This window comes from Diceros bicornis, chromosome 3 (assembly GCF_020826845.1).
Source record: "Diceros bicornis minor isolate mBicDic1 chromosome 3, mDicBic1.mat.cur, whole genome shotgun sequence".
Classification (NCBI taxonomy): Eukaryota; Metazoa; Chordata; class Mammalia; order Perissodactyla; family Rhinocerotidae; genus Diceros; species Diceros bicornis.
This window is the reverse complement of record NC_080742.1, coordinates 34,904,116-34,919,874: the sequence shown is the minus strand read 5'-3', so window position 1 is coordinate 34,919,874 and position 15,759 is coordinate 34,904,116. Positions and strand designations below refer to the sequence as shown.

General features: G+C 38.2%; 1 protein-coding gene across 1 annotated transcript in view; it reads left to right on the top strand.

Moving 5' to 3' along the window:
• The window catches only part of COL28A1 (collagen type XXVIII alpha 1 chain), a 152,170-nt gene that overhangs the window by 90,610 nt on the left and 45,801 nt on the right, over positions 1 to 15,759 (top strand). Inside the window, exons 25-26 of the mRNA XM_058568763.1 lie at positions 5,231 to 5,299; positions 7,562 to 7,630. Coding sequence (XP_058424746.1) covers positions 5,231 to 5,299; positions 7,562 to 7,630 — 138 coding nt within the window. The remainder of the gene's footprint in view (positions 1 to 5,230; positions 5,300 to 7,561; positions 7,631 to 15,759) is intronic.

Sequence of the window (15,759 nt, the reverse complement as noted above, 5' to 3'; positions counted from 1 at the left end):
TTAGGAATTCTATAGTTAGGAGGTGTGATGGACTCAATGTAGGAAAAGGACTTTCACAGCCACACAGCCATGGTCTTTGCATTAAACAGCAGCTAGAAGAAAGTCTATGGAGAAGTTATCATCTTGCATCTAGCCCCAGCTAACACCAAGATGGGAGATGGGCTCTTGAGTCAGACCTGGGTTTGAACTGCTTCTGACTGCGTGGTTTTTGGCAAATGGTGTATCCTTATCTATAAGCCTCGGTTTCCTTATCTATAAAATGGAGTAAGTTGATGTTGATAGGATCAGATAAGATAATAAATCAAAAGTACTTGCCACATAATAAATTTAATAAACGTTAATTATTATTTATTTTATTATTAATTATAGTAATTTTAGTGTTAACCAACTCAAAGATTTACCAATGGGAAAAAGAATGAATGTGACAGTACATTTGCTTTCTTTTAAAAAGTGAAAGGTTCAATGAATGATTACCAGGACCATCATAAGGTTATGTTTGATTTTAAAGAGGTTGAAATTAACCACTCTGCAAGGTTATGGTCTAGGTAAAAGGACCTTCACTGAGTCGTTTGTTAAGTTCACATGTACAAGTACTGCAGATAGTCCTAAACTTGGCCATTGCCTGTGAAAATGAAAGGAGTATCTCTCATCTAGAATTTCTTTAGCGGGCCAAAAGGAAGTAGGCAATCTCAATAGCTATTCTTTTGTGAGGGAGTGGAGGTGGGAGGGTGGAGGTAGGGCTAAGGCTATGGTCTTGTGAAATTGGTGGATACAGTTACAAATGGCAACTCCAGAATTTGCTTTCAGGTCTGTTCATTATTTCCTAATGCAAGGGCTCCCTCTGCAGGCTCCAATAACCCTCAGATCCTGCGTGGGAAGCTAAGTCCAGCTATGCAAGTACCTTTTGTGATTTTTTTTGTTTGTGAATGTCACTCTGTCCCCTGATAATTAAACTGCATATCTGAAAATATCATGGTATACGTACTTCTTAGGTACCAGTGGTGCTGCCTTGTGGCAGAACCAGTGCTATCAAGTGGTGAAATGAGTCCTGACCATAGTCCTCTTGTACACATTCACCTGGTATTGTGGCCTAGCATGGGCATTGGCCTATGGAACAAAAGACACGATCCATTTCCACCACATTAGAGAGACACTATGTCTGTGGATTCACACAGCTCATTAAGTGCCTGATTTTCCCATCTATTGAAAGTATGGTACATATACACCAAGGAACAACCCTAATACCATGTTATAGACCAACTCTAACATCTGCACAATATGTTAAGATAAGACTTGATTTAAAATCTACCAGATTCATAGATGCATATATCAGATTATATTCACATAGGTCAAAAGATACAAAAGAATATTTTGATAGATAAAACATAGCTATATGTCAACAATTTTATGGATAAGGATGGACAACTTGTAGGGGTAACACTGCAGTACCACAGATGATGTGGGATCATCCCCTTAAAGCTCATTGGCCAAGGTTCACATATACAGAGGGCAATAAGGTGGCCACAGGGTCAGCTTTCCTATTGCTTTCAGCCTTCAGACACGGTGAGGCTTAGGGGGAATGAATAAGAGAGAAAATGAATAGCAATAATAAACATTGACGAGGCTGGCCTAAAGTAAACTCACAACGTATTTCGACTGTTTTTCCCATTTGCTTTTCCATCTGGTTTGGTTGGTTGTGTGTGTGTGTGTGCATGTGCGTGTGCACGTGCGCATTAGTATGATTAATACTAATTGAGAAGGAGATTTTAACTAAAATCATCACAAGAAAAGTACTGCGAATTAAATAGTAGAGTGTCAAATTCTTTCTTAAAAGAAATATTACTTTGTAAAATAATTTCCATCTGCCTTCTAACCATATTCTTAATTTTCAAAAATTATGTAACATTTTGTACAGACCAAGACTGCATGAAACACGTGTAAGTTCTGCTAATGATGATGAATCTCCCTGTGTGCTCCCCATCTTCGCTCATCTTTCTATCTTTAAAATCTTGTATTCTTCTCCGTATTAAGGGTGAACATCACAGCAACCTTTCCTTTCCCTCACTGGTGAGATTTTTATTGGGCATTGTTCATGGATTTAAAAAAATATCTTATTAAAAACATTATGAAAATTATTAAGCATATACAAAAGTAGAAAGACTAGTAAAATGAACTCCCATTTACCCATCAGACTTCTTCAATAGTTATCAACATGTGGTCGGTCTGTATCTGTAATCCCCACTCCTCACATACCCTCCCCCTGCTACATTATTCTGAAGCAAATCCCAGACATCACCATATAAAGCTTTAGCATTTGTCTCTCTGATATGAGCTCTTTTTTAAAAACATAACTGCAGTACCATTAGCAAACCTAAAAAGATATTAACAATTCCTTAGTATCATCAGATTTCCAGCATTCAAATGTCCCAGTTTGTCTTATAAATTTATTACAGTGGGTTTGTTTGAATTGGAATCCAAATGATGCCCAGACATTGCATTTGATTGAGATGTCCCTTAAATCTCTTTTAAAATCAAAGGTTGCCTGTCTTTCATTGTTTCCTTGCACCTTCTTTGTGGATGGGTTCTTTGTCCTTGAGGATTTTGCTAATGGTACCCTACAGTGTTGTTCAACGTGTTTCTCCACCCTCTGTATTTTTTTTTTTTTTTTGTAAACCGGTAGTTGGATCTAGAGACCTGCCCAGATACTGGTTCCGTTTTCTTAGCCAGAATACTCACAGGTGGGGCTGTGTACTCCCCATTGCATCTTTTCAGGTGTCTGGCCATATATTTTCTAACCTCATCATGGAAGAGTGGAGGTAAACACAGGAGGGGGAGCCATTGTATCCGGAGTGGGGTTGAGGGTGACCAGGCAAAAAAAGACAATTATTTTTGGTGAAACATTTAGTGATTCTGGGTAAAATCTATTTAACTGTGTTTACCTGTGTCCTGTTTTACTGGGGAGTATAAAATGTAGCAAGTGTGTGAATCAGTCAGTTATAGTTGAAGACCCACACTCAGTGAATCGATCAATACCCCCTTTAAAGGTGCTTTAGAGGTTCCCCAGAAAGGAGGGATAACAGACATGTATGTAACACAGGACAAGTTCATGTTCTCTACTTGGAACTCTTGATGATAGGAGTGATCATTTAAGCGGGGAGAAACTGGGGTCCCTGGAAGGTGGGAGTTAGAAGGAGAGAGGTATTAGAGAGAGAATTAGTACCTGTGATCTGAAAAGCAGCTGAGTACTAAGTGGGAGTGATGGAGGCAGAAGACCAGAATCATAACAGTGGCCCGCAAACAAAAGGGAAATATGTAATTGTGAAAGTAGAGATTGAAAGAATTAAGTCAGTGATAAAGTTTAAAAGTTTCCCCATTCTTTTAAGGCCTTGTTTTCTCTAGAAGTATTTTAGGGTTTGTAAGTAGAAAGTAAAGTTAAATAAAGGATGGGCTGTTTTTCTAGATAAAAATTTCATCATTTCTGATGAATCCTGATTTCAATTCTGATTTTTGCACTGTTGAAAGCCGTAAACTGTTTAGCTCCTAACAGGGCATGAATAAAACAAGACAAAAGAGGCAAAGAGCTTGGGAATCCTAGGTTCAAAGCCTGGCTCTGGGTCTTTTTCTTTGAAACTTCATTGAGGCATATATTACCTATCACAGAATTCACCCATTTCAAGTGTACAATTCAATGATATTTTTAGTAAATTTGCCGATTTGTACAGCAATCATCACAAATCAGTTTTAGGGCATATTTCATCCCCCTGATAAGATCCCTCATGCCCTTTTACAACTAATCCCTATTTCTAGTTTCTATTGCTGGCCCCAGGCAACCACGGATTTACTTTCTGTCTCCATAGATTTGCCTTTTCTGGACATTTCATATAAATGGAATCAAACAATATGTGGTCTCATATGTCCTGCTTCTTTCATTGAGAATAATGTTTTTGAGGTTCATCCATGCTCTAGCATGTAGCTGGAGTTCATTCCTTTTTAGTGTTGAATAGACCACATTTTGTCTATCCATTTACCATTGATGGACACTTAGATTGTTCCCAGTTTTTGGCTATCGTGAAGAATTCTGCTCAGAGCATTTGTATGTAAGTCTTTGTGTGGACATATGTTTTCATTTTCCTTGGGTATATATCCAGCAGTGAAATTAGTAGATCATATGGTAAATTTATGTTGAACTTTTTAAAAAACTACCAGACTATTTTTCATAGTAGCGGCACCAGCAGCATATAAGGGTTCCTGTTTCTCCATATCCTCCTAGCCCTGCCTCTCAATAGCTTTGCAGCTTTGGACAAACTTTAGTTTCCTCTTTAATAAAATAGGTCAAGTGGGAAGTTGACATTTACCAAGTGTCTACTCTATGATAGACACTGTGATAGAAGCACTCACATTCTCTGTCTTACTTCATTGTTATCCCCATGAAATGTAGGTATGATCTTCTATATATCTGATGAATTTTTGAGGTTCAAAGAAGTTAGGTAAGTTAGTTATCATTGTAATATAGGATTGTTGTGTATACTAAATTATATCAAACAACATATATGAACATGCATAGCATGTTGGGTACATGGGAGGTGGCTAATGAAGAGATTTTCATTTCTCTGCTTCTTCCCATCATTCACATCTCAAATAGGTCTAACCACAGGATCTGACCTACCCTAATCAGGTCCCACCACTTTTCTGGTGATAGTTGCCTGTTTTGAATACTCATAGAGTATCCCTAATCCAAGTAGCATAATCTTCGTTGTATAAAATAATAAGAGTGACTACTTCAGGATGGAGTTGTATCTTTTAATGGTTGCTTTTAATTCTTGTTTCTTCTTTCTCCCTCTACTCACAATGACAGTAATTATTTTCCCAAATTCCAGAGAAGGGAATTCTGAAAAAAGTATATATTAAGGTTGACAAGAAGTTAATGGACTTGATTGCTTTGAAATGGACCTATATCATTTGGCTTGAAGAGTGCATAAATGGCAATAGGAAATGGAAATAAAGGGAGATAACACTCCCTTTGTCAAGTATAGGAAAACAATCTGGGAGAAAAGAGCTCAATTAATATCTTAGTCAAATTCAAGTGTTTGGAATTTTTAAATATATTTTTAGAATATGAAAATTCATATGAAATAGTTTTAATATGAATTATGCAATTTTATATGAAGTATTATACAACATAAAGTTTCTTTCCAAAATCCGTAACTTGTCATTCGTGGTGTCTTTTCAGGGAGAGCCTGGCGTCAGAGGCCCTCCAGGCCCATCTGGGCCTCGGGGCATAGGAACCCAAGGGCCAAAGGTGAGTCCTCAGGTCTGTGCTCTTGCAGGGAGCAGGTACCATCAGTGACAACCAAGTGAACATTAACTTCACAGTAAGTGTTCATTTTGGTGTTGACTTATTTTTTCTTGATTGCTGATGGAAAGTCTTATTTTCTTATATCATATGAACTTTCAGTAGAATAGAATATTAAAAAAGACATTCACTTCCCCCAAATAAATTTAAAAGTGAGTGTCTCTTAAGAAAGTGTTGTACTCAAAATATTTCCAGGTTCCTTAGAGGCTGTGCCCTCATTAAGAAGCTCATCTTTACTTTGGCCAGAGGTGCCTCAGGTGGCCTTTGCACGGAATGTCAGCTAACGTATCTATTGTGTCATGTGTGTGTAGTCCGTTGGGTCAGGGCCTTGGTGCAAGGGTCTAGGTTTACCGCTCCCATGGAAGGTAAGAGGAACTTCCTTTGCCTCCCTTTGCTTTCATTTCTATTTCTCTTCCTTTTGTCACCTCCAATTTGGTAATTATTCACCCTTTTATTCTTTTAATCCAGTGTTTCTCAAGGAGGGAGATTTTGTCCTCCCCCTCCACCCCAGGGGGACATCTGGCAATGTCTAGAATCATTTTTGGGTGTCACAACTGGGGAAGGAGTGCTACTGGCATCTAGTGGATAGAGGCCAGGGAAGTTCCTAAACATCCTACAGTGCACAGGACAGCCTCCCATAATAAAGAATTATCCAACTCAAATTGTCAATGATGCTGAGGTTGAGAAGCCCTGTTTTAATTGTTCATTCACTTGCTCAACAAATATTACTTTGATGTGTTCAAAAAGTAAGGTAAAGGAGTACCAGGCATGTTCATTGGGAAAACAGGTGTCAATGAGCCAGCTATCACAAATTCAAATTTCAAATAAGTGTATTCGCGCCCAAAATGCACAGAAGTGAATTATCAGAACCCCATGCACAGAACCCTGTTATCAGAGAGGAAAAGGAAGAGGCTTTATGAGGCAAAGATTTTACTAAGGATTCCAGAATTACCCAGATTCTTAGTTTTTCCTTTGTTTGTCCATCTACTCCATTTTAGCAGTAGGCTATGTCTTAACCTTAGAGATCACTTTATACAGATGAGGATTCCCCCCAAGGTGTTAGCAGTTATCACTGGGTGATGTAAAGAGGGGTTTATTTTTTATTCTTCATTGTCATCTTTACTTCCATTTAAAATTTTTTTTTTTTTTTTTGCAATGAGCAGGTATTCCTCTTACAATCAGAAAAAATAAAGGATTTTCCATACTGGAAAGAAAAAGACTGACTTATACAGTAACTTATATAACCCATCATTTGTCAAAGCTTGTTCTGTCAAATATTAACTAGGGAACTTCTGGGATAAACAAAGTGAAACTAATCTCTCTATTGTGCAACTTCTTAGAGGTTTTAATATATTAATATACACTAGGGATCTCCAAAGAGAGGCCTATACCATGGTGCAGAATATTTTCCAATCTCATTTGACCACAGAAGTCTTTCCTCAAGAAACATGAGGTCCAGGGCCGGCCCTGTGGCTTAGCGGTTAAGTGCGTACGCTCCGCTGCTGGTGGCCCGGGTTCGGATCCCGGGTGCGCCCCGAAGCACCGCTTCTCCGGCCATGCTGAGGCCGCGTCCCACATACAGCAACTAGAAGGATGTGCAGCTATGACATACAACTATCTACTGGGGCTTTGGGGGGAAAAAAATAAATAAAAAAAATCTTTAAAAAAAAAAAGAAACATGAGGTCCACTTATGCTGTAAGGAACACATACTGGGAAATGATGCACTTTTTGCTTCATTTACATATTTTCTTGAAAATTCAGCACTGATCCATATCAATATCCTCTGACTCTTTAACAGCTACCCCAGTGAATTAGCACTCCATATTGGAATGGAGTAACATATTAAAAGATACATAGAATTCTGTGTGAGTGGTCTTCACACCCCTGAGTGTTCCAGGGGTTGGTGTTAGGGCAGCTAGAGGAGCCCAAGCAGACAAGGCTACCAGGCCAATGGTTTTGCTCATGCCAAGCAGCTCTGCCTTCTCTCTTTATTTATATTTGGATTATATGTAAGATTTTTGCAAAGAACTCTGTGGCTTAAAAATTTTGGAAAAACACTGTTTTATATAAAATATGACATAGCTTACAGGCAGCATGGATGTAGGTTCTGATCAGACTGAAGTAAGAACGAAGCCAAGAGCAGTAAAACGTTGTTTCTTCCTGAATGTTCTTACACTTCTCTTCGATTTCTCTCCATCTTCCAACAGGGTGATATTGGGCAGAAAGGCTTGCCTGGCCCTCCTGGCCCCCCTGGCTATGGATTACAAGGAGCTAAAGTAAGTGAATGCGATTGTGCTGGAGTCACCTCTCAGTCCACTAGGGTGGTGGAGAAAACAGGTTGTGAATGATATAAAATATGACTATTACGAAATGAATTTAATGTATGCTTAGCAGTTAAAATTGCATCCAGTATTTAGAGACACCATCCAGAAGTGTAAAAATGGTATAAGTACATTAGTTTCAGGAATGCTAAACATTACATAAATTGCTTGGTGAAAAATTTAACTGTTACAGTGGTTTGTTGTTCTTGCTGGTTTCTGAGCTGAGTGGAGAATTTCTGCCCAGCTGCCTGGTCTCTCTCCCCCTCACTTTCCTCAACTGTATCCTCCATTCTTAGCCCAGGGCTTCCTAGTCTTAGCTCCTAACTTTGTTGCTATCTTGAAAAGAAAATTTTAGAGCTTTGATATCTTCTTACTTATTTCAAGCAGCATCAGGGGCCCCAGTGGATGATTTAGAAATTGTTTTGAGTAGACAAGTTGAGTACCAGGCAAAGAGCTGGAGGAGGATTGGGGTTCAGTAGGACCAGGAAAGGAACAAGAAATGCTCATTCTTGTCTATGACAAAGCCAGGGCAAGAGGTCGAGGGACACCTGAAACATGGTAGGAAAGCTGTGGTTCAAAGGCTGGGGAGAGATGGGCATGGCATCTGAGGAAGGAGGCAGAGCTGGCGCAAAGAGCCCAATGTCAGGAGATAAAGAGAAGCCAGCAATTAGGCTCAGGTGGGGAAAAAGGGAAGAGTTGGATTCCTAGGGGATCGCTTGGGATGCCAATAGCGTTTGAGACCAGCGGGCGTATGATGGTGGGTGAGTCAGCCCAGCTTGCAGGGCCTAGCACAGGCACAGCCAGAAAGAAAACGGCTTCTGCCACCAAAGATCTCTAATTAGGAATTCAGGGTAGAACCCAGAACTTTGTAGGACTCTTGGCTCAATGTTTAAAGTTAATGTCATTTCTTAGGTAGATTTTTTGTTTGTTTGTTTCAGCTGAGTTGGTAACTGTGTTTCTGTAAACTCCAAGCCCTCTTTTAACAACATCAGGTATTTTTGCCTCCTTCTGGTGTCGCTTCACCAGAAAGGTGAAAGCTTGAAAGAATGTCAGCACACTGTGGTGGAAATCTCACCCGGAGCCTACCAGCCTTCTGTTTGTCTCCTATCTGTGACCTGGTCACTTTGAAAGTGTTTCCAGAATCCATTTGACTAAATTTTTTGTTAGAGTGGACCGATTACAGCATGGAAAATCGCCTCCCTTCCAGGCCAATTAGAAATGATTTATTTGTTGAAATGAAACTGACGTAAGGGGAAAAAAGGATCTCAATTATAAAAAGTCAGGGGTATGTTCCATATGCACTAAGTTCCAAATACCTGAAGGTTAAGAGGTATTGCCATGAGGAGGTTTTTTCAGTCTTCTAAACTCAGCCATGCATATGATGGTGTTAATATTACTAAGGGAGCAATACACACACACACGTTTTAATATGATGACTTGCTGGTGTTTCAATTTAAAGTTCTCTTTCCCCCTCCTGACCTCGAACAAATAACAGCATCAAAAACAGAAAACAAAACTAACCTGGTAATAGGACAATCACTGCATTCAACCCGAACACACCTTGGAAATTAAACTGAAATGATAAGGAATATAGTTCACAGCATAACAGATATATGTGTGCTTATGCCAAAACCATCTTTGAATTAACTTCTAATATTTTTTCTGTATTGTAATTTTCAAGTTCCCACAATGATTCCTCTACACAGAAAGGAATTGTCAGAACCACATGAGAGGTTTAATCTTTAAAATTGTTCAGTGTTTTGGGATTACACCTGCCAAAATGCCTGTGGCAGGGGAGAGCTGTGGCTAGAAATTGATCCTGGTAGTCTAAGTCCACAGACTGAAGCTCGTACCTTTATACTTTTTATTGTTTTCTAAACCAAGTTTAAAAAAATTATGTGGGTTACAAACCAAAGCCAAAAGCGCTGAGCCCATAGAATTCCCTAAATAGGTTGGATAGGTCACGGAGAGTTTGCATTTATTAACTGGGGGTGGCTCTGAGACCATTTGGATTTCTCACTTACTGGTTCACACTTTCATTTTCCTGTTGGGCCTAGTGGCTTTCATTCCTTCAAGCCAATTAGGAAAAAGGATTTGTTTTTTTGTTGTTGTTGTTTGTTTCTTTTAATTCCTGAATCTGATTCTGAGTTTATGGTATAGGGTATTTTCCTCTCTTGATCTTATTATTAAATTTTCCTTTTTAAATAGCCAATTTAATTCCCCAAATCAGAATTAGAAGGGAAACTTTAAGCTCTCACTTTAGTGGGACTTGAATCATCATCATTACCAACTCATATTTATTGTCTGTTTACCTTGAATGAGGCCCTATGCAATGGCTGCCTGACTTCTACCACGCTCCTTACACTGCCATGAACCTAAAAGGAAAAACTAATTTCTACATCATTTTTTTCCAAGGTAAATATTGTATCCTGCCTCAAGGTTTACTATGGTTTCCCCAATTCCAAAGAAAAGTCAAAAGGACTAAAGACTTGGTAATAAACATAAGACAATGTCCAACACCGTGTGCTGATGCTGAATATTAAAAAAATAACAGATTTAAATTTTCACCAAAAGTTAGAAAATTATATGAAAGATTTCATTTGAGCAGTTATATACTAAAACTACTCATGCTATCATAGTATATAATTTATAATTTATGGTAAGCATGCTGCCATTTTAAATTGTTCTGTTTCTCTCCCCTTCCTTCCTTCGTGTCTTCCTCCCTCCCTCCCTGCCTCCTACCCACCCACTCATATCTATCTAATATATAAAGATGTAAATACTGTATATTTATTCCTTTTCATTCTTGTAACAGATATTGTCCATATAAAAACCAAGCTGAGTAAAGGAGATGGATAAATTACTCTTAGCTGCTGCTGCCATCTTTATAGCTCATGAATTTCACTGTTGAAAATTTATAAAAGATTTTATCTTTTTTCCACCCAGCAATGGTTGGTTAGAAGTAAGTTACTAGTATATATTTTTTCCCTTCTCCTTTCAGCAAGGTGAGAAGTACCTTTACTATTCAGAGCTTTGAGCTCAGGGAGAGAACCAGGGCCATATCACATTCTCTAAATTCCATGCATTATCTTATTCAAGGTGACCAGCCTATGAGGTAGGCTCTAGGAAACCAGGGCACAGAGGTGTTAAGTAAGGCATACAAGGTCACTCACAGCTACTCCTCCAGGCAGCTGCCCTGAAGTAATCATGTGTTGGGTAGTAATCAAGTCAGAGTAGATGTCAGAGAGAGGAAAATAATCAGTTTGAGACTTTTGAAAGTAAATGCCGCTCAAAATTCTTATTTGCATCTTGAAATTAAAAGTTGGCCCTTTGAGATGTGAGATATATACAGTGAGGTCTTTTTTCCTGATAATCTAAAATTTTTTTTTTAAAAAAAGAAGTATATAAAAGCACTTCTTTTTCCCTGAGTGCAGTTCTGTCAGAAGCCAGGGGTAGGACTTAGTGACCTTTTGAAATCAATTTCCAGGAATAAGACAAAGAATTACAGCAGGATCTGGGCTGGTGTGTGTAGCCACCCTGGGTGAGGCTGTAATAACCACTATCCCCATCACACATTCAAGGGCTTATCAAGTTCTTTCTGGTTTGGCTGGTTGAAAGATATACTCTTTTGTACTGCAAATCAATGAGTAGCCAACTGGTCTGTAATCTAAACTGTTTTTGTTGTTCTTACAAACATCTTAAAAACTTTACAATTATTGGCTTTTCATTATCAGCACTTTTGCTTATCTAGTTGGAGATATGACTCTGATTTTAAATATAAGAAGTGAAGGGAAATGAAGTAAGTGACCTGTTCAAGGTCATGCCACGATTCCAGAACAAAGCAAAGATTATGGAGTTGTATGGGTATTTGTAGTTCAAACTGACAGGCCATAAGGTTGGGCCGCCCCGTGGCTGAGCGGTTAAGTGCCCACGCTCTGCTACTGGCGGCCCTGGTTCGGATCCCGGGCGCGCACCGACGCACCGCTTCTCTGGCCATGCTGAGGCCGCGTCCCACATACAGCAACTAGAAGGATGTGCAACTATGACATACGACTATCTACTGGGGCTTTGGGGAAAAAATAAATAAATAAATAAGTAAAATAAAAAAAGATTAAAAAAAAAAAGGTAGCTCCAGAATCATCTCTCGTTCATCCTACGAAAAATTCTTCAAGCAGCCGTTCTTCAGAACTGCTTCTTGCATTATCCAGGTGGGAGTCCTGGGCCCAGCTGGTGTATACTCTGCCCCTGGAAAGCCAACTTGCATGAGAGGAGCGAAGGGTATTGAAATGGAGAGAAACAGGCAGAGAAATTGCCTCTGAGACAAAGAGAGGGAATTAGGAGAAAAAGGAGAAAGAGAAATAAAAGAAAGAGACTAGGAAATTGGTTATGAAGACTTTTTAAAGACACTATAATTAGAAATGCTTTGGGCCTTAAAGTCTTTTATTATCTGAAGTTAATGTAGGAACTGTCTTCTGGTGAAATTTTACTGGTGTTCTACTCTCATCCTTTTACTTCTGCTTTTTTGTATCTTTTTATTTTACACGTTTCTTTTAGACAACATGTATTTGGATTTTTAAAACTCCAGTCTGACAATGTTTGTCGTCTGCCAGGAGCATTTAGTTCATTTACGTTTAATGTAATTAATGAACTGTAAAAATTTATTTCTACCATCTAATTTTGGGCTGTTTGTCCCACTTGCTCTATGTTTCTTCTCCTTTTTAAGATTTATTAATTTTTAACTGTTGCGTTTTCCCTTTTACTAGTTTAGAATTTACAAATTTTTCTCCCTTTTTTTCCGGTATTTACTCTTAAAAGTATCCACATTTACTTTGTGAAATACGCATACCAACTTTCTGGTTACCATAATAACTTAGAACACTTTAATTCCAGTTACCTCTATTCTAATATTATTGTTTTATATTTTAATTAATTTTTCAACCCCTCAAGACTTTTTTTGTACAATCACTGTTTATTTAGATTTATCCACCTATTTTCTGCTCTTTTCCTCTTTACTTCGTCTTGCATCTTAGTCTGGAACCACTCTCCTTCTGTCTGATTTAGATTCTTCAGAATTTTCTTTGGTGAAGATCTACTAGAGCAACCTTTCTCCATTTCTGTTTCCCTGAAACTATATTTTTTTCTCCTTAATATTTTCTTCAAACATATTTTTTCTGAGTATAGAGTTCTAGGTATACAGTTTTTCCTTTCAGTGCATGGAAGATTTTCCCATCATTTGCCCTCCATCACTGCTCTTGAGAAGTTACTTGTTGGTCTAGCTGTTCCTTTGGTGGTAATTTGTCCTTTTCTCTGTGGCTTTTAAGGCTTTCTTGTTTTATTTGGTGTTATGCAGTTTCACTATGATGTATTTAGATGTAGATTTATTTTTATTTATCTTGCTTAAGATTTGTTAGAATTCCTGATTCTGTGGACTAGTTTTTTTTTTTTTTTTAATAGTTTCTGGAAAATTCTCTGCCTTATCTTTCAATAAGCAATCTGAAGCAATCTGATCCAGTCTTCCCTGCTCCATGCCTTCTGTGTCTTTCTGGAACTGCAATTAGTCAAACCTTTTCATTCTTTCCTCCTACATATCTGTCCTTTCATATTTTCAATCTTGTCTTTCTGAGCTACATTACGGCTGATATTTTTCTAGCCTGTTTTGCAGTTTACTAAATATTTCTTCAGCTGCGTTGAATTTGCTCTATTTGAGTTTTTAAAATCCACATTGTTATTCTAATAGATATTCTTTTAGGAAAAAAATTCAGACCATATGCCTTCCTTACTTAAAAAGTCTCTAAAGTCTTCCTATAATATTTTTAAAAAATTAAAAGAGAGAAAAGAAAACCTCTACAAGGCTGTATATGATCTGGATTCTGCCCACCTCTCTACTTTGTCTTGCATCTCAGTTGCTTCATCTCACTCAATACAATCAAGTCACACTAGTTTTCTTTCTGTTTTTCAAAAATAAAGTTCATTCCTTCTGTAGGGCCTTTGCACTGTTGTTTCTCCTACCTTGGAATTTGACATGGCTGGTTCCTTCTCTTCATGTAAATCTTAGTTCAGACGTTATCTCCTTAGAGAGACCATCCCTAACCACACCATCCCATTTCCATTGCATTCTCAATCATTCTATAATATTGTCCCATTTTATTGTTTTCATAGCACTATCAACATCTGATTTTTTTCGTTGTTGTTTTTTTGTGAGGAAGATCAGCCCCGAGCTAACATCTGATGCCAATCCTCCTCTTTTTTTACTGAGGAAGAGTGGCCCTGAGCTAACATCCATGCCCATCTTCCTCTACTCTTATATGGGACGCCACCACAGCATGGCTTGACAAGCCGTGTGTCGGTGCGCACCCGGGATCCGAACCTGTGAACCCCAGGCCACTGAAGCAGACGGTGTGCACTTAACCACTGCGCCACCAGGCCGGCCCCCATCTGAAAATATTTGTTTCTTTGTTTACTTGTTTATTATCTGTCTTTTCCTGGTGAAAAGAAGCTGTTTGAGAGCAGAGACTTTGTTTCTTTCATCTCTAATTCCCTCGCACCTAGCAGAGTGTCTGACATATATTAGGCACTTAATAAATAGTTGTTTAATGAATGAACAAAGTAATAAGTAATTGAATGAATGTATGGAGGTTATATGGTGGATGATGGTAAAGTTCCACCCATAACCATTTTGTTGACCCACAAAATGATTCATTTGTATATACTTTATTCAATAAACAATTATTGAATGCCATCAAGAGAACTCTAAACTTGTGAAATGATAAATTCTTTTCTATATCCTAAGTTTTAATAGTGGAAGTACATTACTCTTACAGATTGGGACACTTGGTTGGCCTAACAGGTAGAAATTTACTTGGAAGTGCTGGATTTGTCTTTCTTGAAAGTATATCTTTGTGATCAAATTATCTATTACCACAATGCAACAGGATCAAATGAATGCTATAAAAGTAAATGTACTTGTTTGATATGAATAAACTTGAGGGTATTGTATCTGATGGTTCTTTTGTATGCTCAGTGGGTTCTGCCCAGAATCAATAAAATTCTTGATTGGTCTGATCAAGTCCTATTTTTATTTATGTATATATTTTTAATTTTTTTGTGAGGAAGACTAGCCCTGAGCTAACATCCATTGCCAATCCTCCTCTTTTTGCTGAGGAAGATTAGCCCTGAGCTAACATCCGTGCCCATCTTCCTCTACTTTATACGGGATGCTGCCACCACATGGCTTGACAAGCGGTGTGTCAGTCCACGCCTGGGATCCGAACCTGTGAACCCCAGGCCACCGAAGTGGAGTGAGCAAACTTAACTGCTACGCCACTGGGCCGGCCCCTAGGTCCTATTTTTAAAGACTCATTAATTGGTTAAAGAGCTAAGGAGGAGGAAACTTAATCCATCATTGCCTGTCTCCAGACCAGCCAATGATTATGCAATATAATTATACTTTCGAAACATGGCCTCTTAGGTTAATAATTAAAGTAGAAATAAATAGGAGACCCAGTGCTATCCAGTTGTTAGATTTTCACAACTCTGTAGTTTTTCCAGGAAGTTTAAGTCTTGGAAACGGACAGATTTTCCAGTAAGTTCATATTTGTAGAGATGACATTTAAAGAGTACGTAGTACTAACACACTCATTATCAATTCCTCTTCATTGGTGTAAAGACAGTGAACCCTTATAAGACTTTTTTTTGGCTTATGCAATTATGCTTTTAAATAGTGGCTCTCAAATTCAAAGGAGAAAATAGATTTTTAATCTCTTAGAACACTGGTCTTCTGAAAGTTCTCCAACTGGCTTCTGTTGATTTTGAAAAATGAAATCTGAAGAGTCAATAGCTGCCATTGTGATTATTATGCTAGTTTTAGAAAGAAATAAATCTTCCACAAACTTCAATATTTTTTCCTTCTTAAATTACTTTACTGTGGAGATTTTGTAAAGTAAACACATTTGCTGCTTTCCTGCTACGTATATACTTAAATAATAATGCACACACACTCTTTGCCAGGATTGTGAGGTGAGTAATGGTAATATGCCCTTCCAAACAGAATAGGATCTGTTTTTGTTCTGCATATAAGGAAAACA